This window comes from Ornithodoros turicata, unplaced genomic scaffold (genome assembly GCF_037126465.1).
Source record: "Ornithodoros turicata isolate Travis unplaced genomic scaffold, ASM3712646v1 ctg00000914.1, whole genome shotgun sequence".
In the NCBI taxonomy this organism is placed as follows: domain Eukaryota; kingdom Metazoa; phylum Arthropoda; class Arachnida; order Ixodida; family Argasidae; genus Ornithodoros; species Ornithodoros turicata.
The window spans coordinates 121,227-149,131 of NW_026999416.1; the positions used below are offsets into that span (position 1 = coordinate 121,227).

General features: G+C 43.6%; 1 protein-coding gene and 1 long non-coding RNA gene across 2 annotated transcripts in view; both read left to right on the forward strand.

Annotated features, from left to right (window-relative positions):
* Window positions 1-27,905, forward strand: part of LOC135375664 (uncharacterized) — a 118,909-nt gene that overhangs the window by 46,005 nt on the left and 44,999 nt on the right. The window contains exons 10-12 of the mRNA XM_064608328.1: window positions 8,026-8,119; window positions 9,984-10,108; window positions 14,091-14,211. Coding sequence (XP_064464398.1) covers window positions 8,026-8,119; window positions 9,984-10,108; window positions 14,091-14,211 — 340 coding nt within the window. The remainder of the gene's footprint in view (window positions 1-8,025; window positions 8,120-9,983; window positions 10,109-14,090; window positions 14,212-27,905) is intronic.
* On the forward strand, window positions 2,491-6,460 carry LOC135375666 (uncharacterized). Its single transcript, XR_010417325.1, has 2 exons — window positions 2,491-3,040; window positions 5,506-6,460. It is a non-coding gene; the product is annotated as an uncharacterized LOC135375666 (long non-coding RNA).

Below are 27,905 nucleotides of genomic sequence, written 5' to 3' on the forward strand. Positions count from 1 at the left end.
ACAAGCCTTATCAGCAGGACCAGACTGCGGTATTGTAACCTTACCAGCAGTGCAGGTAGTGTTCGAAGAAGCGGCACCAGAAGGCCAAACAGAAAATGATGTTTCCCTAATGGGCCAGATAATCCTGCTCAAACTGAATGCGTCAGTGTCAAACCCAATAAGGCATATGAGAGAAGTCGCAGAAACTCAACGGCTCCACACTAGCGATAATTGCAAGCATCGTATAGCGTACTTTGTATAATTCAAAAGTTTCTGCATTATTGGTTTAGGCGGACAGGTCAACACCCGTAGGACAGTGTGTGCAAGTACCGGACGAAAAATTTGCCAAACTTCGATAATCAGCGAAGTCGTTACACGTTTTCTGGGAAACATCCATTACTGAAATCCATCGTCCGTATGAAACCACCGATAAGCGAACGTACCTTGATATATACAAACGCAAACTTTTGCTAAGCAAATAAACCGAAAACAGGACGACGCACCTATTGTGAGCCATATGGTAGTGGTGCGTGCCGTTGCCATTTTTGTCGGCGGAGATTGGTCAACTTTGAGTATGGTGGCCATGTGACGTCGAGACTGGGAGGTACCCGGGCTCGAATGCCGGTCCCAGTTGTGCTGTCTGGGGTTTTTCCTGTGTTTCCCTTACACGCTGTCAGACATATGTCGGCAGAGTTCCCTTAGAGGTCGTGCCGGACGCACATTGCTACAGAGTGTTCGTGGTGAAGTAGCCCACCTTCGTGAGCTTGTGCATTAAATGCAGAAAGCGGAAAACACGATGCTGGGAACAAAGAGGAAAGATCTGAACCAGTGTTGCGGATTTAAATCCGGGGATTTGATTTCAATCCATCAAAGGGCTCGCGGATTTGATTTGGGATTTGATTTGGGATTTGATTTACGGGCAAAATATGGCGAGGATTTGGATTTGGATTGAATCAAAATTTTGGCAGATGATTTGGATTTGGACCGAATCACGTTTTTTTCGACGGAATTGGATGTGTATTTGGTCAAGCTCCTTAAGGGAAATGGGTGGATTCTGACTGCTGTGAAATTTCACGTTGCCGGGCAGGCAGGTTTTTTGTCAGTCGTTTCTGAGGCCGTCTCTATAATTATGTTTTTACAAGACATTTGACTGAATTGCATTTCACATATGTATGCACATGACGCAATGCAACTCTTAATGAGGAGAAGGTTTTAAAAAATTTTAGATTTAGAATGGCTTGCCTTGCATCCCGCCATCTCGGTTCTCAATGTCCCGCCGAAACTTCCGTTTCGTTCAAAAATAAATCCTGTGATTCTTCGATTGCGTGAAACTGTCATGCTTCAAGCTTAAGAGGTGGTATGTTTGTCAGACAGACCACCTCTGAGGCCTATAGACATCTTCCCTTCCGAGCACTAAGGGTGCATCATGTAATACCCTCACACATAATTACATTGGCAGTTCGACGTTTAATTCACAACTGTAGGCGGCCGAAAACGTATCGGTTTATTCGTCGTCGGAATCAGATGTCCAACCCGTTTTCGAAGCTACACAGTAAATTTTTTTACACCCAGTTTTGCACCAAATCCGTGTTTTTCTACATAAGCACCCCTTTTTACTCCCTTAGGTGTAATAAAAGGCGTAAAAAACAGCGTAAGAAAAGGTGTTCTGAAAATTACACGGATTTTTACACCTACAGGCAAATCAAATGGTGTTACTAGAGTGTGAAAAAGGGTGTAAACACCAAAACACCCTTGTTACACGATTTTTACTCTTTTTGCGCGAGTTAAGGGTTTTAAAATGGTGTTAAAAGACGTCAATGATGGTTTTGAGAGAAAGGCTATACTACCATCACTAGTGTTTTAGAAGGCACGAAGGAAGCACACACTGACGAGATATAGTGTTTATGGCAGGCCAAAGTCAGATGTGTGCAATTAGCTTCGTTTCGTTACTTTTCTTTTTTCCAAGAGGTAAACAGGCGTCGGTCCCCTGGCGGAAAACCCCGCCAGGGGACCGACGCACGTTGGAGTCGGTGGGCGGCAAGCCAAGCCAAGTCAAGGCCGTCGGCGCGGCGTTCGTTTTGGTTCGTCTGGTATGGTGAGGCCGCGTCCGTTACAGTGAGATAGAGCTTGTTTTTCAGCAAAGATGACAGACGTAGCGTGCCTAGTTGTGGTGCATTCATGCGGACATTAGACAAAAGTGCCTGCTTGAAGAGGACACTCCAACTGCTTTGAGGAGTGCTATCTCGGCTTCGAGAATTTTGGCGTCATACGTGAACGCCACTGACAGGATTCAGGTATGTTGCTTCTTGTGCCATACGCTTGAAGTAGAACACAGAACTACACATGCAGAGCGTTGTGATGACTTAGTAACAACATTGCTGTCACCTCTAGGTTCGGGATAGCGACTTCAGTGGGTGTTGAATTCGCGGAGGGCGATGCATACGGCGACAGTACCCGTCCTGCAACCTCACCGCCAGGAAGGCTCGAAGGATTCAGTACGTATGAGTCGACTGTTATCCTATCTCTGCAATTTAAGCTATATTGTGATCATATAATAGTAGTGTTGCTCAGACTCTCATGCGTCCCTCGGAGCCCGCTACCATGTGTTGAAATAGCTTGTTTGGAAACTTAAAATTGCGCGTCGTTGTCGTCGCCAATGTCATATTCCTTTTCTCTCGCCACGGCATTGTTCGACATTGTGCAGAAAAGGAATGTCAGGCTCCCTTCTGGTAATTCATGCTGGTAGTTCATGGTGAACAGTAGGATTCAAGGGGAAGACGTCGAGCACTGAAGTGTTGCCTATCAAGCAAAAACTATTGTTTTCTGTTGGAAAATCAGTGTGTATTGGGTACATATCTGCTGTGCCGTGTGCACTTGGTGTTTTCTCGCTGAAAACCGTAAAAATTCAAATTGGGAGTATATTTACATGTAAAGTTACTGAAAACAGTAAGTTGTGTTCCCTGTTGGGGCTTTTACAGACCTCCTTGCTGTCCACGCCCTGCGAATACTGGGTTCGTGCGTGAAGGGTTCCGAAGCAATAAAGAACATGTTTGTGCATTATGTAAGTATATTCCACTTATAATCATGATCATAGTCCTGCAATTTGGTAAATTTAGAGAGTACGCAGTGGTACCAGTGAATCTCATGGTAATTGAATTACTGGGTCGTGTAAGAGAATATCTATCACTATTTTTATCGATATTGAAATAGATAAGCTATGTATATAAATATTGACGTTTTGTCGGTTCAGAGACAGATGTCTTAGAGGTAGAAGGTCGATAAGGCATGGTTATGCCCAACTAAGCGCAACGTACAAGTGCAATTTATTTGAAGGCTGATGACGTCGCACAACTATCTCAAAAGCTGTAGATCTGGTACCGATATTTTTCATTGAATGTCCACTTACATATCGATATACTAACAATTTCCAATATCGATGTAAGATTGTGTTCATCAATATTTTTATCGAATCTTGATAATTAATCAATATTTTTATCCAATCTCGATAATGATATATGTGGAAATTTTTTTGATATCTTTGCTGCTCTACAGGTTTTCCCGCACATTTTAATCCAAGCGTTACCCAATTTAACCCACTGGTCCACCACATTAATAAAAAACACCAACCAATTTAATCCAAACGCTACCCGATTTAATCCAAGCAACGTGTGTAAATATATTCCTTCATGGAAATAGACATGACTAAGAGTTTTGTGATTATGCCAATGTACCTGATATCCGTTCTGTTAATGTATCCTGAGTTTAACACCTGATCTGTCAACCCCTGGCTTTTGCAGTGTCTTATGAGTGCTTTTTGTCGTTATGAGTTTTCATGACTATTTTCAGGATTTGTTCCAATAATTTATTATATCGGATTACTGTTGCTTCAAACAGTGTCATACAGTGTTTTATGACTGTCGACGGTCATATTGACATTCCATGACCATTTCCATGCCATGTGTCATGAATCGATTTTATGGGACTAGCGCTGCGTCGAACAGTGCGATAGTGTTTTATGAGTACCGATGGTCATTATCACATTCCATGACTATTTTCATGATATGTGTACCGAATCAGTGTTATGGGACTACCACTCTTTCAAACAGTGCGATACAGTGTTTTATGACTATGGATGGTAATTATCACGTTCCATAACTATTTGAATGACATACCATGAATCAATTTTATGGGACTACTGCAGCTCCAAACAGTGTCATATATGTGTTCTGTGACTACTGACGGTCATTATGACATTCCATGACTATTTTCGTATGTGCCGCCACGAATCAGTTTTATGGGACTACTGTTGCTTCAGTGTCATAGCTCTTTTCTGACTATCAATGGTTGTTATGACACTCCATGAGTTTATTCATGAATTGGGTCATGACTATGCTTTGTCCGAACACCGTTTTCCATGCCGTGTTGTGTTTTATGACTTCAGACGGCTGTTATGATATTCAATGGCCATTCTCATGGTTCTGTGTCATGAAACGTCGTTATGGGGCTATTGCTGCTTCACACAGTGTCATATAGCGTTTATGACTACCAACAGTCATTATGACATTCCATGATATTTTCATAATATCACAATGGCCTGACTCAATGCAACTCAGCTTCTTCAGATCATGTCATGCAGTGTTTTATGACCATCTACTACCATCTTAGTGACCATCGGCAGTCATAAAAAAGTGTGTGACACTGTGTGAAGGAGCAGTATAGCTGCATAGAGTCATCACCCGGATTATGAAAATCGTCATAGAATGTCATAATGGACAACTGTAATCGTAAAACAATATATGGCAGCGTTTGAAGCCGTGGTAGTCCCATAACATTGTTTCATGGTACATATCATGAAAGTACTTATGGAATGTTATAATGACCGTCGTTAGTCACAAAACACTGTATGACACTGTTTGAAGCAGCGGTAGTCCCTTAAAAGCAATTCATGGCACCATATCATGAAAATAGTCATAATGACAAAAAGCAGTCATAAACACCGCATAACATGCAAAAACCAGGGGTTGTTGGATCAGTATTCATAAACTTGTGATACATTGGCGTAACCATGAAAGTCTCAGTCATTACAGTTACCATGACGGAATAACACAGAATACCTTTACACATGTTGCTCGTATTGGACTACGTAGCGTTTACATTAAATTGGTTGGTGTTTAGATTATTTTGGTTGTCCAATGGATTAACTTGGGTAGCGCTTGGATGAAAGGGAGTGACCAGTGGATTAAAATGAGCGAGAAAACCTGTAGTAATTACACAACAGTCGTACAAGTATGCAGTTGAGGCAGTGTTTCCATTTGGAAGGCACAGTCTCTTTGCATATGGGAACTGTATGAACATCTCAGACAACATTTGTCCTAGATGATAACAGTTCTGAAATTGCTATGCAAATTCCCTGAGCAGTGAAAGAAGGACGGGGTCATATATTTGTGTACTACAATTCTATCCAATGTTCAAGGCCACACTATTCACACCATACGCATTCCTAAACCTGTGTTTCCCCTTTCATAGGATACACCTGTGCCGGTGACACCGTGCATCATGTTCACTGGGAGCAGCATTGAAGAAGCGGAGCATATGGACCTCTATGTCGGCGAGTAGCGCCTTCTCAGAACTATCGACCTTGAAGAGGGCTTGGCTGCCATTCTTGCAGCTATTGGTTAATTCATATTGTCTACAGTGCAAAGCCGCACCGTACATTTTGAAGCCTTGAAGAGCGGTGCCTGAAAGTGAGTGACTCTCGTGTAAGAAGCCCCGTGGATCAATTTTTTCAACAGTTACGGAAAAGAGCTTGTGGATGCTTCGAACATCTAAAACATTTGCTACTTTAACTGACTTGTAGTGTGCCCTGCATCCCCCCCTCCCCCGCCCACCTCCCAAACAGGCAGCCATTTCGTCAAGGAATTGGAAATTCTTCGGAAGCACGGGTGTGTTCTTTCTTGTTCTTTGGCACTGAACTCTCATAAGCCTGGGGGATTACCATTCTTCTGGCAATGTAGCCGTCCATTTGTCAACATACCTGGCACAGCGCATTACATTTAGGGAAATTACTTTGGGTATTCTGTGCTTCCATTTCTAGTCTTTAGTATGTGCTCTTGTTAAGAGATAGTCTTCTATCCGTTTTCTTTTTTCTGTTTGCCAGAAAAGCTGTTTTCTTTCGTAAAAGCTGTTTGCTGGCTGTTTTCATTACCCTTTCGCATCAACGCTATTTGCAGTAGCTTCTTATTTGGTGTACTGGATCTGTAGTGGTGCCTTATGTGGATTTAAACATTTAATATGCCTTTTCATCTTATTTTTTGTCTCATTGCTGCTGTTTCAATTAGTTATGTCATCAAGGACTCAGTTCTGCTTTGCCTTCCTTCCACATACTGTGCATATTGTTCCACTCTGGGCAACGTTATAAGGAATTTAGTTTCACATGTGTACATGCACTTGTACTTCGCCAATAAACATAACTTTGTCGTCATACATTGTTCCAGGCATATTCCTCACATTCAGGCACGCTGTTGAGCTGGTCGGGCTGTCCTTCTTTTCCAATCTGCGGAACACCAGTCCTCCAGTGACCTGCCATAATGGCTTTCTATTGCTCGTCTGGTGCGCCAAAAATCTCAGATTATACAAGGTGACAAGCCGAGGCCTCGCAAGATTTCCGTAACCAGCATGTGCAGCTATGCAACAACCAGCTCAACAGCGGAGGTCCGTGCAATGCTGCGTCCGAAACACTCCATTGTAAGGGTGTTTCTTCTGCAAAACACCCCTTTCAATCGGTGTTTTTGGCAGCTTACACCTTATGGAAGGGGTGTTTTGTGCACGTTACACCTTTTGAAAGGGTGTTTTGTGCCGATTACACCCTTTTAGAAAGGTGTAAAAAATTACACCCTGGTGTATGGTGTAAAATTTACACTGATATGAGGTGCGCTATGGGACAAACCATTTACACTAAAAAGGTGTAAAAAAATTTACTGTGTAGCGCGAGCGCCGAGTCACGAAACATATGTCCCACCGTCCTCACGATGTTCAACACGCCCATTCCGCAACTAGGGGCCGCTACTCTGTTCCCCCCTGCAGAGAGATGTTCGCGTCCCGCGAAGGGTACCACAGAGGAGTTTGCCTCGTATCATTGAGGCGGTCGTAACTGTCCGCGAGGGCGCAACTGCATGTTGCCGGACTGACGGTCAGACGGAGCGCCGGGTACTGTGCCGGTGCGACCTGGGGAAACATCTGTTGAATCAGGAGTGTGTGAAGCATCGTTGGAGGGATTCACGTCCTGATCCGACGCAGTAAATGGGGTGCCGAGTTCGACAGAAACTGAAGAGGTAGGGCTTGGAGGGAGCGAAGCGTTGTTCCCTTGAGGTGGTGTAAGCTGTGTGCCGGAGTCAGCGGGCAATGTCAATGAACCCGTCCGAACTGATATCCAGGGCGAGGGCCGGTTGATCCTGAACACTACCTCCGTAGCCAAGGTAGTCCCGCTCCTGCACGGGAGTATCCTGTGGAGACGATAGCGGAGCTGCATCTACTGGGTCCGACGAAAGTGTCGAGCTCCCTTGGGGAGGTATACCAGAAAACCGTTTGAGGCGATTGTGATGAACGACAGGCCGTTTTCGCCTGTGCTCCCGGTGTTGTATACGGTAGATGTTGTTGGGAAGTGTTTAGATTATGGTATAGGGCCCTTGCCAGGGGATGTGGAACTTGGAACGACGAGTGTCCTCGACGCACAGCTGGGCAATGCAGCATAACGATGTCGCCTTCGTTGTATTCAACGAAGATCAATCAATCCAGTCCAATCGATCAACTCAGTTCAATTCAATTCAACGTACTGTATTTCCTTGTTGGTTTGCTGTACTGTTGCCTGTGTTCCAATGCACTTCGAGCCACACAATTAGTAAGTACATAAATAAACTAGTTATTTCTAATTCGGCTACTTTAAAAGACTGCGCATTGGTAGTCTTCTGTTATACCATTCAGCATCGATTGTGCAGTTTCCCGGCGGCGAAAACATCGAAGAAAGAAAATCATATATTTCGTTTTCAGGTACCGTTTGCCCTCAAGGATTACTAGACAGTGCAAAGAGTACCTGCTACAGCAATTACCAAAAGGATAAAGCTGCCTCCCAACTGCATTGTTGGTAAGCGATTTTTCATGTGCGTTCCGAACGGCCGCAACACGTTGTGATAATGAATGTGGATCAAAACTGTCAAGGTGACTGCTTCTCCACTCACTACTAGAGGAAATCCGCCTCAGCTATTTTCCATGAGTTCCACTAGATGCCTCCCTCCTCGTGTTTGTATGGATGGGTGACTCAGAAAAGTGTGAGAGAATAAAATCAGGGCTGTCACTCGAGCTGTGCCGACCCACGCTTGCCGCTCGACAGTGGCGGATCCAGGTGGGGAGGTGCGGTAACAGGGGTTTCTATTGTTGTACTATGGCGAGTGCTGAAGTGAGCTGCGTTATCAGTGCAGCGTTTGCTGGTGTTTTAATTGGTGTACCCGAGACATGCCAATAGAAATTGATGGAGATCGCTGTCGTTGTTTCGTTGGTACACACCTGGAAACGGGTCTGTGAACCCGAACAGGTATAATCCATAGCACTCTGGACTGCTTCAGTGAATGAAAATTCGGGTCAGAGTACAGCTGACGACGATTCTCCTATGAATGTCTCCTTTGCTGCCTTTCCCTTATTCGTTTTTTCGTCGCCGGTACTTGTGGAAATAGAGATGACAGTTAGCTAGACAGCTAATGAGACAGTTGACGTATGCTATCTCCTTTGTGGACGTAACGGGCAACGTGTTGGTTCTGCACAATGCGTGAAGCTCTCTTCGTGTTTTACGCTGGTGCAGAACCACTAATGATATCCCTTTGGTACGCAAAGACGATAGCACACGATGCACTGAACTCTGTAGCTTGTATCTTCTAAGGAAGAAAAAAAAAAGACCTGCACGCCGTCACATCTCACGAAATGTTTTCCATTTCGTGAGAGCGGATATTCCATATCTGTGCTCCTGGTGACACACTTTTCATGAAACACAAATATGTAAACAGGTGAGTGGGAACGGAAACTCAGTAGAAGAGGGTGAGCTGGTAGTCTGCGCAACGTATAGCCAACATAGAACCTCCGGTGTCGCTCTGGCAAGGGCACGTACTAGCTGACTAGCGAGTGTGCTAACGTACTCGGTGATTGCATACCAATTTGCAGGAAGGTCAGAATGAAGGATTCTGCAGGCGGAGTTCATAGACTGTAGTCTGTTCCTCCTCCTCCTTTCTCTTTCTCTTCTGCTTGCTTCTCCTCCATATTGGCGGCATACAGATTAGTGGGAAATTTACATAAGCGGGTCCAGGCGTCGAGTTCAATACGCTCATGTAAACGATGTTGAGTCGAGTTGAACCCGCGCAAAGTCGAGTAGCGTCAACTCGACAGCCGGTGTGGGTTCAATCGTTGGACGATACCAGCGAAGTGCACGTAAACGCGCCCGGGCCGAATTGTGATGGAGCGAACTGTGCGACCGAGTCCATCCTGTCGCTGCTACCGAGACAGCCATCGGTCAGCACAGGTGGGTCCAGAAAGAGGAACTGGAGAATGCATTCGCTGCGATCGGCTCCCATTTGAGCGACTTCATGTAAGCAGTGTCGGGTCCATTTCAACTCGACTCGGCAGTCAACTGGAGCCGCTCTGTGGAGTTTATGTAAACGCGGCTACTGATGTAGGTCCGCTGTATGAACAGGGCAGCGGTGGGGAGGGGGTATTATTTTGTCAGAAAAAGTCGCCCAGTAAGGGCGCCATGTTATTTCTCACGCAAATTGACTGTTTCGGAATTATCTGGATTTACGTTTGACGCAGCTTGCCGATTCGAGTTCCCGGAAAAACTCTTCCATCTCTCCTGCGCAGTTCACATTGCTGCTTATTCTGCGTGACTCAATCAAGGGATGTTACGGGATGGCGTCAGAATGTCTCTGTAATTTAGGGGATTATTGCATACGTCTTATCTCTTACAGTGTGATCGAATACAGCAGTACTTGTGTTCCGGAACTACTCGCAAGACAAGGATGCGATGAGACGGTTCTTCTTCAACGGTTCTTCAAGGAAATCAACGCTGACTGTGCGGCATCGTGGCCAGTCTGTGAGTATCAAATAACAAAAAGTGTCAACAGTCGTGTTTCTAAATTCAGTCGCTGTACTTCACAAGCACTGCTGCCCCTGCTGCCATTACCGTCCCAATAATAATCGGAAATAATGTAATCAACTTTTAATTCCTTTATTCTGTAATATTTATCTTAATAAAGCTGGTTGTGTGACCAGCCTAAGGGCATACATACCACCATGTTCAACAACGTGACACTCACTGCTGGCAACAACGACAGGTACTTTGCGCCGAATTCAGAGCAGCATCGGCTTCACTCTTTATGTAATATTCAACAATTTATGAAATAGTTATCTCAGTTAGTACTTAACTCGTGAATTAACCTCTCGTAACACCCAGAATGTGGGACTATTATTCCACTCAAAAGCCCTCAGTAAACACGTGAGAAAAAAGAACGAGGCAGGGTTCCGGATACCCAGACGATGTATCCAAGTGTACCACTCTGACCATGACAAAAACACCCTGACCATATTCCGTAAATCAGACTGCATGGAAATTCGAGGTCTTACCTCTACCAAATAGAAGTACCGCGAATATTTTTTTTCGCTATTGTCGCGCTGCAACGCTGGCCGACCAGGCGTATCTCTCGATGGTGGGTTATTTAAATTCCTGCAATGACCCAATATACATAATAAAATATACAAGTTGCACCTAAGATAACTGACATCGTTTGCGACACAACAATGCACGACTAATTCCCTGAAATTTATCAGTTCATTTGTTTAGTATATCTTTAGTATATGTTTTAGTTTAGTTTATGTGTATATTAGTTGTATTATTTAAAACCCGCGGTTAAACACATAGACAGGACAGCCCGCATTCGGATTCGAACGCGGGTCACCTCCCAGTCCCGGCATGGAATGCCAACATGGTACCCGCAATGCCACGGGAGGTGGTCTGCTTATCTGGGCCGGGATGCGGCCTATTAGGTCAACAGATCAGCATTTAGTTAAATCAGCTTATTCGTTCTAAATTAACACGTGACCTTCTGACGTGCACACCCGTCGCAGGTTTTGAGTACGAGAGTGGCGTGGTTTCAGTTCTCATTTTACACCGCAGGATTGTGCAATTGATATTTATAAATAATATTATATTATAAGCAATTTATGTTATAAATTGTGTTATCTTTTATCGTTTCCGGATGTTTAAAAATAGAGGATGCATTCATGTGATGACTGGGACAAATTGCGCTGTCTTGCATTCCTCCATTAAGCACCGTTACTTCATGATCGGATATATCCGCCACAGGGGTTAACCGCCACGGCTTATATACGCCTCCACGCCTCCTTTACGTCCCCAGTGTTATGCGCTGAGCCCTACATTGGCTTCAGTCAGCATACGCTATTTCAAATAAACGCTACGCCTCCAATCACCACACTTCACTCACCTGTGCTGTGTGGAAAGCAAATTCAGTACATCTTTATTGACTCAACGTATACAAAGATCATGTACAGCACCCATACTTTTGGCACCTATAAGGCCTGTTGGTGCATTTCCGACCAGACAGGTTGTTTTCTTAATCTACTGCATTTTCACAACAACGCTCGTGCGGATGTTGCAGGTGATCTTGGTGAAAACATGTGCAATGCAGAATAACAGTGTTCCATTTGATATGCTTGAATCGAAATGCATTGCCCAGATGGCAAATTAGCAACACACATTAAGCTGAACAATAAAACATGCTGTTCCCTTGCCGATTCGACAAAGTATTTTTACAGCACGTAACAGTACTCTACCAGGAGCACAAATTACTGATGAACCGGTAGGACACTCTAGTGGATGAGTTACTTGAACATACAAGGACTTGTTCAATTGAAGTTGAGGGACAAGGATTACCATGGTAAAACCAATCTGAGTATGATGCCCGTCCATTCTCACCCTAGTGGGCTGCAGTGTACATAATATCGCACAGTACCTCATAAACAACAGAATTAAGTAAGAGCACATTTATCAACGCTACCATACAGTTAGGATGGCAAGATATTAAGGACACATCCGTTAAATTCCCAAAATATCCTGCAGTAAAATGAAAGCTTGCAGGTGATTTCCACATTATTCGAGATCCCAATAAGAGGCATCTATATTTTGCATAAGAGTCTCTCTGCACCTATTCAAGGATTTCTGCAGTTACTCGAATAATTGGTGACACTCTTTCATTCACATGTCCACAATCTTCTACATACAAGCGCCGTCATTTTTATCGTGTTAATATGCCTCTGTTTCTAATTATTATGTCGCATAGATACGATCTGACAAGGTCGGTGTTTGAAGTGGTCAAAAATGAACGCCTGCTGCTACGAATGATTCCAAATTTCGTTCGAATTTCATTCTCCGAAATATTCAGATGAGTGTTCCCCCAGGCGGATTTCACGTCAGGTCATGCAGGCAGGACCCGTTGACCTCCAGATTTTTTTTTTATATTTAGAAGTTCATCGTACATGATGATAAACAGTAACCGAACGGTTTCTACCGAATAGTTTTATGCAAAAATTCGAGAAAATCCGACCTTGAATTCGAGTGTTTCACTTTTTGCCGTTTTTGGAAGCGATATCTCTCCAGTTTTAGAAGATATTCTTGCGAAATTTTTAGTATGCATCCTTTAGTATGCATCCAGGCCAGCAGGACAGTCGCAAATTTTGGTGCGCAGGTCGGACGCTCTGTGATATAGAAAGTGGCGAATATGCTCTCTAGTGGAATTATGTTCCAAATTCGACACGTGATTTCGCTGGTTGTAGGTGTCCCCACTGCAACACTTGGTATCATTTATTTCCATTTCATTTCTCATTCGTATTATATTTTATCTACCATTATATTTTGTCTCCTACACGTATCCTTTGAAACAGGCAAACGTTTAGACATAATTAAAGAAAAAAACACTGAATTTTACGCGCCCGTTTCCCGAAAAGACCCCTTCGTGTTTCAATCATGTTTTGCCAATAAGGCTGTTGCAGTGAAGTTTGCACAGCGCCATTTCGGGCCCAAACGGCCGCGGATCCCAACAGTAAGGAGTTCCATCAGCGGGTTTTGCATGGTGTGTCAAACGGTATGGTGCCAAGGAAGCTACAAAACCTGTAGGAAATCAACAGAAAAAGCGGTGCTTCTTGAAAAGCGCGAACAACTAGAAACCGTGTACTTGAAAGTACCGCGTCGTCTGCTATACTGGGGAGTGTTGCATGATTTGGGGCGCTGATGTTGCTGCTCACTCGCGCCACCTGGCCCAGAGCAACAGGCCCATACATTGCCAGGCCTTAGACATTTTGTCTACCACAGAAAAAAAAAAAAAAAACTGCTTCAAAACCTGCACAGGAGCGATAAGCGTGTTAAACGCTAACTAAACGCGAGTGCAACATAACGTAACAACACAATCACTGAAAGGTGATCTACGGGTGTAGATGTACAGAGCTTCGTTTCCTTCCTTTGAGGCGACCACGAGAGCTGTTTGTGCTGGTAGCATGGTTAATATTTCGTAAACATGCTCGAAGGGTATACTTACCGGCACTTTCATGACCGCCCGGCGAATGCCAATTGTGCACGGATGCCCCGACTGGCAAGTTCGGTGAGAGTTGCACGATGTCAACAGTACGTTCATCCTGGCTTTGACAACGCAAGCGATGTCGCAATGTGTCACAGCCGTGGGGAGACTGCCCCAAAAACCAGCGCAGTCCGCTTAACTCTAACCCCCAGCAGGACGCCGACTGGTGCACGCAACGTGATGCAACGTCATCTTATTGCGTTATTTTTCTCGTTGTTAAAGTTTCGGTGGCGCTGTGGATAAGGCTGCAGGCAATTAACGAGGGCAGCGAAATATAAGCGGTTTGATCCGCCACCGGTTTTTACCACTGATATATCTATGTGGAACAAGTCAAGCTGGGAACAGGGGATATTTCCTAGGCAAGTTATCAAAGGCGGGCTCATGCTTTGTATTATGAGTACCCAAATATATCATACTGTTCGTTTTCAGGCTTGGAGTGCAATCAAAAAGCAATATCAGATGCGGAAGATGTGTGCTTGAGGAAATACGAACAGGAACACGGCATCATTTCTAGAGGCCTGATGTCCGGCAACGACAAACGACTGTGCTGGTAAGCACTTCGTCGTCTGGGTCCGGCGGTTTTACAGCGGCATTATGATAAGTAAGAAAATGCGTGAACAATTTGAACAATTTTGCTGAATGATTTGCTTATATGGGCCAAATGTAGACGCAGAACTCAGCAGAATGCTTGACACCCCCCGTGACGTTTCTCTTGCGCACCCCGTGCAGGGCAAATACTTTGTTGTTTTAGGTCCAGACATCTGTCGATAATGATACTTTAAGCTGCCTGCGGTTCCTCATAAGCCACTGGCAGTACTCCAAGGAATTACGATGCACTGCTAGAGAGGACAACGCGCTGTGGGGTTTGGTTTGGAGAAACATTAACGCGAATACTTCGCGTCATTTCACCAAGCACCCTAGCTGTCGGGTCCAGCTGAGACATTACGGTTGCGTCTGCGGAGGGGAAAGAATCCGCTAGTCTCCGCATGCCTTGTGGATGGATGGATGAATAGTCGTTTTTCTCGATCGCAGCGCCATGGATAGCGCTGGAGTTAGGCAAGCGCCATGGGATGCGGCTTTTTACGGAATCTGTTATGGCATGTGTTCCCTTTGTATTTAATTTTCATTGTTTTTTTTACAAATGCAGTTTCTAAAGTTGCTCAGTTACAGGTGGTTGGACAATACAATCCTGGGTGCAATGTCTCCTCGCGTCTTCCAAAGCTCCAAACTTAGATTCCAGATTCCAGACTTAAAAAAACTTCCAAAACCGGCAGGTCGCACGGTTGCATCTGCAACAATGCAACTCTGCGACCATATGAGGCACACACCGGGTATAGACAGAAGTGTGTGCATTAACTCGCAATATGCAGCACATGAAGCATACAAACCGGTTGTCTGCCTAACGTCCTATCGTTCTTCAACACCATGTCTACGTTTCATCCAAACCAAGTCACTCGCATCAGCACTCTTTCAGCATCCATTTTATTTCCATCGCAGGAATCGCACACGCTCATACATGCATCCCATATGTATGTATTTATTTTAAATATAACCAACTACTTGAATGGGATATACAACAAACAACTGCGCGTTTACAGGGCATGTCAGCATGAAGTATGCACAAAACACATTACATACCGTTGCACACAGCGCCGTTCATAGCGATCTTAACGCACATCTGGCTGCTTACAAGCTAAAAGCATCGGTAAAAACGTAGAAAAAACGAAAATGTCTGACACATCGACTACATATACCTTAAAAACTGAAAAAAAAATCCTGAAAATGAAATCCCCAAAAGCGCCAATTGCTTGACATTCATCACGCACATTCTCACGCTTCGACGTTTGGTAACAGACTGAAGAATACGTCGGCGACTTGCAGAAACGCTTCCTCTTAAAGGGACTATGAAACGATTTTTTTCTTCGTTTCGTTCGAAAGAAGACATTTTTCTGAGTCTAGAACCGAAATTTTACCTTCGTCGCGCGAGCGGATTTCTCGGGAGCGAATTTAAACGGAGCGGCGAAGGGAGGACAGCTAGCGCCGCGCCGTGGCGAGCTGCCGAGCGGAGACACAACGGGCAACTTGACGCGACCACGGCCGGCTCAGCAACACGTCATCGTGACGTGTTGCCGAGCCGAGGAATCCCGCCAGGAGCATGCGCCGTAGGATCCCGCGTATGCGTTCATCGGGTGTGGAAATCTCCATGACAGCAGCTTTCGCCCGATCGGCAGATTTCGGCAGTGGCGGCAGCCACAGCGCGAGCTCGCGGCATTACTTGCCATTGTGCAACACCGGTGACGTAACGGGGAAGCGAAGTGCGGTCCGTACAGTTACACCATCGACAGGGAAATATGCGCGGGAGAGGAGGAACGCGGAAGAGACATTTCCAGCGCGCGCTCCTCGCAGAGTGGAGCGATTTCGTCCGGAAAAATTTGTGGCAGATTAGTTTCTCTGCGGGAAGAACAGTTTCCATCGAAAAAAAGTATGGGGGTTCGGGAAATTTCATAGTCCCTTTAAAGGGACGGTCTCCTACAGCCGGGGCGATTCCGAAACATAGCCAAAACTAGCTTCACGAGTACAGTACACATACAACCGTCAAAGTTTCATTCGGAATAACCAAGTCGTTTTCGAGGAATTTGTCGAAACGTGCCGTAATAGCAGACGACGAAAGCCGCGCTTCTCTAATGCATACGTCACGTATAATAATAATAATAATAATAATAATAATAATAATAATAATAATAATAGTAATAGTAATAGTAATAGTAGTAGTAGTAGTAGTAGTAGCAGCAGTAGTAGTAGAAGTAGTAGTAGTAGTAGTAGTAGTAGTAGCAGCAGTAGTCGTAGTCGTAAGCGTAGTCGTAGTAGTAGTATTGTTATTATTAATTCCACAAACGTGGCGGAGCCAGAGACAAAAAGCTCTATCAGACCTTGGCAAAGACCTTTGATGTATGACATCGGCGTGCGGGTACGTCGTCGTTGTCATGGTAATTGTAACTTACAGAAGCATCTTGGGTTGAGTCATCCCTTTTGCTCTCGCAATGCGGACACTCAGGCATATACCTCCGCGAGCGGAGAATGTAGTCCGAGCATTGACTGTGGGGTCTCCGATAATGTGGTGCATAATCGGATACGTGGAAGCTAAGTCACGTGTTTTCTTTCCGCGAGTATTTAATGCGGTTTTTAAATAAACACGCATTCCTCCTCCATGTACGTCGTCAGCGACACTTCATTTCGAAGCACAATCAGTGTACAACGGAGTGTAATGGAAGCGCGCGTAATATATTTTGGTTGGAGCTGTAATGCGACCACGCACGCTGATGTCCGGCGACTTCAGATTTGTGATTGTGGATGAGGTTGTCCTGCGACTTTGAACTTGTCTCTCAGGGATAACATAGTTGTTCTAAACCACCATGCTTGCCACTTCTTGGACTGCGCGTTTTTCACCTGAGAACTGAAAGAAAATGTAAGAGAGTTGCAGCGGTGCCCAGTAACTTCTGAAAGTCGTCTGCTCACGCCGATGCACCAGCGCGCGCAAAAGCAGACGATTTATGTATCCTATCACGGACTTACCCGCAGGGTGACGTGGTCGCTCTTATTATCTTCCAACGCAGATCGCGGCATGCTCTGCAATCTTTATCAATTGAATTCGGTTATTGAATAACTGTGGCGTGTTTTGTCGGGTAAATTAGCACTACTCCATTTTCAGGGGGTACGAGACCGTCCCTTTAAGCCCTGTTGAATGTTGCCTGGAATACAAAAACAATAGTTTCAAGTAAGAGCAGAAATACGAAGTTACCACGGCACATGTACTTCCATATTCCAAAAAATTCAACAATTTTCATGGGAGGCGTTGAAAACTTGTTACAACGCGCCCTCCTTGGCCTAGGCCCCAGCGGTCAGCCTCCGCGACATTGGGCAACGGCTATTTGATTTGTTAGGAATAAATTTTAATTACACATTTCCATTCAATTTTCACTTCCTTAAGTGACATATTTTTCGATACAATACGTATTCTGGAATTTCATTTGTTCGAATAAGACCAGTTCCTCGAATTAGTTCATTTTCTGCGCGGACGTACAGCTTTCTTCCTAATCATATCATTACTTAATTTTAGAGTGAGCATGTACCGTCGGTCACTATTACGTCCATTCCTCCAACAACTGGCGTCTCACTTATTGTATTTCCAACATGCCAAGCAGCATGGTTGATCTCGTTAAATCAACTGGAAAGCAGTTTCTCATTGATACCAATTAGAACAATTCTTCCACCTGACTTCTCATTCCATGTATTGGCGGAGTCTGTGATACATAAAATGTTGGATCTCATTAAATCAATTGCAAATCAGCCTTTCTCATTGGCACCCATTAAATCAATTCATGCATTCGGTTCCTTATTTCGTGGATGCGGTCTTCGCCACACAACGCGGCGGAACTCGGTTTCGCGAAGGCAGCTTCACTGCAAACGTCCAATTCAGTCAATGGTAAATGGTCGTCCTGGACACGTTGGACGAATTGGCAGTCCCATTTCTTATTGAATCTAATTAAAATTGCGGGAAGAATTCAATGTGGTCACGTCTTGTATTCCCTGCAGGGTTGTGAGTAGTAGAGGGCCTGGCAGAAACAAGCCCCGGGCGAAACTAGCACCCCCCTGCCCTGAGCCCTGCGCGTATTTTTCCCTGCGCGGCGCGTGTGCGGATGGTTGTCCACGTGATTATCGGCGGGGGAGGGCTGCGTGCGCGCTTACCCTCTCACATTTTTCAGCCTGGGCAGACTTCTTGGGCCGACTTCACATATTTTTCCGACAGCAGGTGAGCGGTTTACATGCAGAGACATGCAAAGAAGGGTCATACACAAAAGAGGACAAATCAAAATATATTTATTAATGCCAATCAAGTTGAGATATATTTATTAAAGCCAATAGTGCTGGGAATTGTGATGCCAATCAGGTGAAGGAGAAATTTTCCTACTTGGGCGTCGCGTGGTCGCAGGGCTACGTGTGCGTTTACCATTCAGCCTGGGCCGCCGACTTTCGTCATTTTTCAGACTGGGCCGACTTGAATCATATTTTTTCCAGCTACAACAGGTGTGCAGTTTACATGCAAAGGATAGCCATACACAAAAGTACAAGTGAAAATATATTTATTAAAGTCATTAGGAATTATGTTATGACTCTGTGTCAATGGGAAAAACTTAGCCAAAAATCTGAAATAGAAGGAACACAATACACGTAACAATACTTATTAAATGTATGATACAATAGCATTGAATAGGTATCACAAATCAAACACAATATTTTTTATTAGTGGAAGTTTTCAATGGATCAGAAGTGATAGCGCATTTAAGATATTCTTAATCAATACGATTACAATCAAAATTATAAAAAGTCTGAGATGTAAGAATCTGATAGGTGTAAGTAATTTCGAGCACAATAGCTAATATTCCAATGTGACACAAATTTAATTTCTATTGAAGTGAATAGCACAGACATAAGGCAATAATTCGAATCAACACATATCATTAATATAGAACCTAACCCACATGTAGGGAAATAATAGCTACACCATATCAAAACGATCACCACATTTAACCAAAGAAGATATTCTTATTCAATATGATTATAAACAAAATTATAAGTTGTATTATAAAAAGTCTAATATTCCTATACGCGAGAACCATCTTTGCAATAGCGGGAAGTTCTGATAGTTGTATGTAATTAACTGTGAACAGCAGAGACACTGGAAGACTATGGGACACGAACACAAGACGAACAACAACTTTACTTTCGACCTTGGAGATTGGGGAGTTAACACAAGACGAAATAAAATCTATACCACTACAAAGAAGATATTCCACTTCACCACATAGCACGCTCCTAGCCAACAAACAGAACAAAGAACGACACGAACACAAGAGGAAAATCAGAAGAAAAAATCAAACTCATCAGAAAATAGATATGTTAAAAACGAACTTCACCACATAGCACGATCCTAGCCAACAAACAGAACGACACGAACACAAGAGGAAATAAATTCTATACCACTACATTGGTTAATCATAACAACATAGTAATCTATCATTCAGAAAATGAAAAAATCAAACTCATCCGAAAATAGACATGTTAAAAACTTCACCACATAGCACGCTCCTAGCCAACAATCAGAACAAAGAACGACACGAACACAAGAGGAAAATCAGAAATCAAACTCATCAGAAAATAGATATGTTAAAAACGAACTTCACCACATAGCAGGCTCCTAGCCAACAAACAGAACAAAGAACGACACGAACACAAGAGGAAAATCAGAAGAAAAAATCAAACTCATCAGAAAATAGACATGTTAAAAATGAACTTCACCACATAGCACACTCCTAGCCAACAAAGAACGGCACGAACACAAGAAGAAGAAATAAAATCTATACCACTATGAAGAAGATATTCCTAATCAAAACAACACAGTAATCTATCATTCAGAAAATCAAACTCATCAGAAAATTAATATTCCTATACGTGAGAACCATCAATGCAATAGCGTGAATATCTGTCATAACATTTTCGAGCGCAATAGGGAATCTCAATTTCATATTCCAACATTACTCAACTTTTAATTTCTTATTAAGTGAATAGCATAGACGTAAGGAAATAACGAGAAACAACACAATCAACAGCTACAATTAATAGAGAGCCAAACCTGCGCACCATCCAACACATAGAGAAATAATAGCTAATCAATCTATCAATGGCGAAATAGCACAGACTTAACGCTGAAGAACAGAGGAACACGCGGCGACACGTAAACAACAACAGAGGAAAATAATCTATCATTGAACCATCATAAAATCGATCAATATACAATTTTCATTCTAACAAACACTACGAACCTTGATGGAGGTATCCAAGACATAGGAAATATGCATGGTTTTCACTCTTTTCCTCAAAGCCGGGAGACTTTATGTCTATATCTATGTGACCATAGCACAGCGCATGCTGTATCACTCAAAGGGTTAGGGGCTATATTACTTTGTCCAGCAAACCGAACTCTCTAGAGGTCAGATAAGAGAGAGTTCAAAGGCGATATATTTTATTGTGCAGCGCAAATAGATGTCGGTATCACTCGCTGGGGTCACTATCTTTTCGAATCCTTTCCCTGAAATGGAAATCTTTCGTCAAAGTGGTTGTCAAGTCGGCTAAGTTTGTAGAGATGCGATATTGTTATTGAAGATGTAAAGAAAGTCCAAATTATTAATTGGTAGCAACGATACCCAATCAAAAACGAGAAACAAATTTAATTACGTCAATTTTTGTAATATCTTGCAACAGAAATTTCTAATGAACCACACAGAAATATCAAATGTGAAAATGCAACTCAGAGTTATGAGGCATTCCCATCTTAGAGGTACTTACCTATGTCAATCGAGTGAACAATTGAAACAAATACAAGACAATAATTATCTCGAGCGGTAACTTCACAACTAGTAGAATATCAGTCGAGTGAATACTTGAAACAAAATCAAAACAATAATTCTCACTACAGGTGGAGATTATAGCATTCTAAATCAGATAATAAAATTTTAATCAATAAAATAAACATAGATATGCTTTTAATTAAGTGTAGACGTGCACTTGAAAACAGAAGAGACAATTGCTCTACTTTGAAAAGATGGACAGATTTTGTACTCGATACCATAAGTCATGGGAAGATGTGATAAAAAACTGCTTCGAAAAGGAGAAGCCGCGAAACGATTTCATTATCGCTGCATTTCAATACGTCCTAGGCATGGTCGTATTCGGAGATATGGTACAAACTACAGAACTGAAGGTGCAAGAATTTATATGCCGAATCTACAATACTTATAAAAATATCTGCCAATCAACGTCGGAAGGACCATTGGGATTGATGGCGGAGTTTTTGAATTTTGCCAACGAAGAATTGAAATACACTAGACCAGATGTAATTGTAATCGTTGCAATGGGCATTGCGTACATCAAGAAAGCAGTCGGATCAAATTATCATATACAAGCGGTCTATATCGCACGATTCATTACGGATTTGTTGAAATTACACATATCTGAGATGGAAAGTACATAAAATCTTATCACGTGATATATTCCACTACCACGGCAACGCAATTATTTTCTTCTACCAGTCTCTGCAACGATGTCGAATGAACAGAAGTTCAATATTGTCGTGCAAGGTCTGATGTATCATCATTTATTGAAACTCAACAAACATATCAATTGTGGTGGACCACCGGACGATTTTCATCTAATACTCTCTTGTACGCCATTCAAGAACCTTCATACAAAGAAAGGAAGCATCAATAAGTGACTGTGCAAGTTCATCGCGACAAAGTGCAAGTTGCTGAAGCAACACAAACACGGCGACAACATATCGCCTGCATTGATCAACGCTGGATTCAAGCGCCCAATAATCAGAATAAACTATTTAATGTCTTCGGAATTCATCAATGAAGACAACAAACGAAAACTTCAGAGTTTGAAAGAGAACTGTAATTTATCGAAATAAACAAGTGTATAACTGAAACAATAATTGTAATCTTTGTCATCATTATAATGAATTCTACGCATCACAATGAAAAACACTTTACATTTAGCATGGCTAGACTGAGAACAATGATCGCTAAGGAAACGAATATTCCACAATTTGTGTAAGAATTCTCATATGGAATGAGTCCTGACCACCAAATAGGTTTTACTCGACTACACTCTGTACAAGTTCAACACCCGAGAAACGGGAAATAAGGCAAGATAACTGATCGCGGCGGGATAACTCAAAGCATTCGCGACACAGTGTCATCGACTTTTACAGTTGCATTTGGGTTCGGTGCCTGGGAGATAACACGAAGCCTTCGCGAAAAGCGAATCTATTTTCAGATGCCACAATGCAAACGAAAGATTTTACGAGCATGAAGTGCAGGCCAAGTCTACATTTCTAATCATGTAGTCTTCGTAACACACGGCACACAAATGTATATGAAATAATTTCCAAGTGGCAATCAGATTTTGGGAGAAGTGGATCACACATCCGTCATCAGAAGTGCTTAGCCAATATACAATGAAGATGAGCGTTATGCAAAAACACAACGGAAGATATGTTATATTATAATAACCAGATCAGCGCAGGTCACACATAAACGTAGATCCAATTCACAAAATATACTCGAGATTTCCCGTAACCATACAGAAAACCTATCACATTATTTTAATGTCATAGCATCCGGGCACTACAAATGGAAAGGCCATACTTTAATTTTATAAGTCTTTAGCTATTTATTAATAACGCGTCCTGGAGTAGCCAGTCCCGAGTGGCTCGAGACTACAATCTCCATTTTTTTCTTTTAAAATCAATCAATCAAGTCTTTAGCTCATATCGTTGTAACACGCAAATTCCACACTAGAGTTTTCTTCTTTAAATTTTCAAAATCAAAACTGCACGCTAGTTCTTGCATTTTTCTAAAGATATAGATTAAAAAGTTATGCATATACTCACACATACTATACAAGATATTTGACTGCGGATTAATTGCTAAAATTTATCGATCCACATTAAGGAGAAGTGTTGACTACCACACAGCGGTAAGAGTTTAATCACTATTTGAACAAGTGTTGCGATTTATGATCAGTGTTGTAGAGTGTGTAATTTCACAATACGCAAGCTTTAGCTCGATCACTTTGACGAGCACTCTTTCACGATGTCAGAGAAGTTAATCGAATGGATTGATATTTTCTGCATACACTATAACATAATGCGAATTCTTTATGTCGTGGATATTAAAAGTTACGAATATTTTCCGAACGAAATTTACTTAAGACTCGAAGAAAGGGTCACCCGCGTCGACGAACCCGTTTCCGGAAAAAAGCAACACGCTCACGTGCGGTACCGCTTAACGCGTCGGGCGCGGAATCGGGTTCGGTTTCGGGTACGGCATAGGGGAAACGCGGCCCGGCGTGTTGCCGAAACGTCTTCGACGACGCGGGTGACCCTTTCTTCGAGTCTTAAGTAAATTTCGTTCGGAAAATATTCGTAACTTTTAATATCCACGACATAAAGAATTCGCATTATGTTATAGTGCGTACAGAAAATATCAATCCATTCGATTAACTTCTCTGACATCGTGAAAGAGTGCTCGTCAAAGTGATCGAGCTAAAGCTTGCGTATTGTGAAATTACACACTCTACAACACTGATCATAAATCGCAACACTTGTTCAAATAGTGATTAAACTCTTACCGCTGTGTGGTAGTCAACACTTCTCCCTAATGTGGATCGATAAATTTTAGCAATTAATCCACAATCAAATATCTTGTATAGTATGTGTGAGTATATGCATAACTTTTTAATCTATATCTTTAGAAAAATGCAAGAAATAGCGTGCAGTTTTGATTTTGAAAATTTAAAGTAGAAAACTCTCTTTAGTGTGGAATTACGTGTTACAACGATATGAGCTAAAGTCTTGATTGATTGATTTTAAAAGAAAAAAATGGAGATTGTAGTCTCGAGCCACTCGGGACTGGCTACTCCAGGACGCGTTATTAATAAATAGCTAAAGACTTATAAAATTAAAGTATGGCCTTTCCATTTGTAGTGCCCGGATGCTATGACATTAAAATAATGTGATAGGTTTTCTGTATGGTTACGGGAAATCTCGAGTATATTTTGTGAATTGGATCTACGTTTATGTGTGACCTGCGCTGATCTGGTTATTATAATATAACATATCTTCCGTTGTGTTTATGCATAACGCTCATCTTCATTGTATATTGGCTAAGCACTTCTGATGACGGATGTGTGATCCACTTCTCCCAAAATCTGATTGCCACTTGGAAATTATTTCATATACATTTGTGTGCCGTGTGTTACGAAGACTACATTATTAGAAATGTAGACTTGGCCTGTGTGGTGGCGCCACTGGTGGCTAACGAAGAAACGAGAGAGCGCGTACTTCATATTCTCATTCTGGACTTGGCTGCGTACTGATCACAGCATGTTTATTCCCTGCATCTCATGTCATAGTCATTAAACGGTTACACACCCACGGCTATCTCAACTGGCGACGAGCGGGTCTCTGACTGAAATGCAAGGGGACGAATCGGCAACGACGCCAACGTCGGGAGCAGCCTCTGATGATGCAGTACGACGGTTTCGAAGTCCCGGCACGTTCGATCCGGAGAAGGAGGACTGGAAGCTCTATGAGATTCGGTTCCAGGCAGCGCTTCAAGTAGCAAGGGTCATCAACGACGCGGACAAATGTGGACTTTTGATTTCGTCACTCAGTCCGGACGTTTTTAAACGACTCTACAACTTACTGCAGCCTCGGATCGTCACAGAGGTACCTTTCAAAGACATTACGGCCGTGTTATCGGAACATTTCACGCCAAAGTGCTTCAGAGAATTTGAGAGGTCCAAGCTCTTCTCCGCGCGTCAGCAAGAGGGCGAACCCGTCAAAGACTTCGTTCAGCGTTTGTCTGCAATAATTTCCCGTTGCGAATACGAAACGGAAACAGATGTCAGAGCCTGTTCCTTACTAACTGCCTTTATCGTGGGTTTCCGTGATCAACGCATTCGCGCCCGGCTCGTCCTCGAGAAGAGTCTAACTTTGGACACAGCGATTCGGCTGGCTGAAAGCTCTTTGGCCGCAGAGGCTGAATCGAAGCAGTTGCATGCGGGGACGGCCGTGCACAAGGTTACATCCAGGAATGCCAGCAAGGAGTCTTGTTTCAGGTGTGGAAATTCCAACCACCTCCAGGAATCTTGCAGATTTCGTAACGAAGAGTGTCACGCTTGTGGGAAGATTGGCCATATTGCAAAGATGTGCCGTACATCCCAGCCACAGGCAAAACACAAGAAAGGCAAGAGGGTCCGCAAGGTGAAGCTTGTGACGGACGTGTTCCTTGCGGATGAAGAGGACGGGAAGTTCCTTACTTGCCAGATCAAGGACAAGCAGGTCGTTTTACAAGTGGATACTGGTTCCCGTGCCACGCTTCTGGATGATCGGACGTACAGGAAATTGGGCGAGCCAAGGCTACATCCCTCTCCAGTCCGTCTACGCGCCTTCAACAAGAATGAAATTCCGCTTCGTGGGGCGGCAGACCTCCATGTCTTCATCGATGGAAGAGAAGAAACCCTACCAGTTATCTTCACCAAGATAGAGCACACTAATCTCCTTGGGCGAGAGTGGATACGCAAGCTAGGCATCAATCTCAACGAGCTGTTTGTTGGTTCCATTAGCTCAATCGCTGCGTTGGACGAGATTCTGGGGGCGTACGAAGATCTTTTTCGCAATCAGCTCGGTAGATGTACCAAGACCTTGGTTCATCTCCATCTCAAAAACGACGCTCAGCCAAAGTTTTTCAAGCCACGACCGATTCCTTTTGCGACTCGTGAGGCAGTACAAGCTGACCTACAACGTCAGGTAAAGAATGGCGTGCTGGAACCAGTCGAGGTGTCGGAATGGGCTACCCCCATTGTGGTTGTTCCGATCGCAAGGAAAGGATATATTCTTTCGTCCACTTTTCCCAAAGCCGGTCTGTCAACCTCTCCTGGTAAATCCATCGTCGTCGTAGGTCCACGGGAGTTGACCCGGTTGCGGCTCTTGGCTCGCGTGATGGGAGAGCGGTGAGCCTGTGGCCTACTAAAAGGTGGGAGGGGGTGATGGCCGCAAAATCGTTTGGGTCTTCCGAGACGTATGTTAGTGGCCGAGAATTCATCACAGCTTCGATTTCGGCGAGGATCGTAGCAAGATCTTCGTATCCAAGGGTGTTTCTGCTTAGAATCTTGCGCAGGCACGTCTTTACGGTTCGAATCAGACGCTCCCAGAACCCACCCCACCAGGCTGCTCGTTCTACGATGAACTTCCATGAGAGGCGGCGCCCCGTGAGGAACCCGCTTACTTGAGGATGCTGCGAGAGCCTATCGAGGGTGAGATCGCGCCGCACTCGCTTGAACGTTCTAAAATTATCCGAATACATCGTCTCAGGGATACCTCTTCGCGACAGGAATCTTCTGAATGCCATCAGGAAATCTTCGGCCGACATAGATTTAGTCAATTCCAGGTGGACTGCTCTAGTCACCGCACAAGTGAAGATTAGGATGTAGCACTTCCTAGCGATCGGCCAACACCTGGATTGGAGAGTAGTGCGACCATTGTGGGCCAGGAGGGGAAGGTTATATTCCGAGTGCGAGACGCTGATGGTAAGATGCATCGCGTACATAAAGATCATCTGAAGCAAAGGGGAAGTCTTCAATCCTGGGAGGACGAACTTCCTAGGGCATCGCCTGTCTCTTGTCTCTCACCAGACTGCCTCTTGCCATTCCCAGAAGTCGATGACACCTTCACCTCCTGTGGCGACAACCAGACATCAACTGAACCGTCTCCCGTTCGCAGGCCAACGTCGGCACCAGGAAACGAAGCAACGGGACCGGACAGCAGTGTACGCCGCTACCCCTTACGGGATCGTCATCCTGTCGACCGCTACGGCTCGATCTAAAGGGGGAGGTATTGTGGTGGCGCCACTGGTGGCTAACGAAGAAACGAGAGAGCGCGTACTTCATATTCTCATTCTGGACTTGGCTGCGTACTGATCACAGCATGTTTATTCCCTGCATCTCATGTCATAGTCATTAAACGGTTACACACCCACGGCTATCTCAGCCTGCACTTCATGCTCGTAAAATCTTTCGTTTGCATTGTGGCATCTGATAATAGATTCGCTTTTCGCGAAGGCTTCGTGTTATCTCCCAGGCACCGAACCCAAATGCAGTTGTAAAAGTCGATGACACTGTGTCGCGAATGCTTTGAGTTATCCCGCCGCGATCAGTTATCTTGCCTTATTTCCCGTTTCTCGGGTGTTGAACTTGTACAGAGTGTAGTCGAGTAAAACCTATTTGGTGGTCAGGACTCATTCCATATGAGAATTCTTACACAAATTGTGGAATATTCGTTTCCTTAGCGATCATTGTTCTCAGTCTAGCCATGCTAAATGTAAAGTGTTTTTCATTGTGATGCGTAGAATTCATTATAATGATGACAAAGATTACAATTATTGTTTCAGTTATACACTTGTTTATTTCGATAAATTACAGTTCTCTTTCAAACTCTGAAGTTTTCGTTTGTTGTCTTCATTGATGAATTCCGAAGACATTAAATAGTTTATTCTGATTATTGGGCGCTTGAATCCAGCGTTGATCAATGCATGCGATATGTTGTCGCCGTGTTTGTGTTGC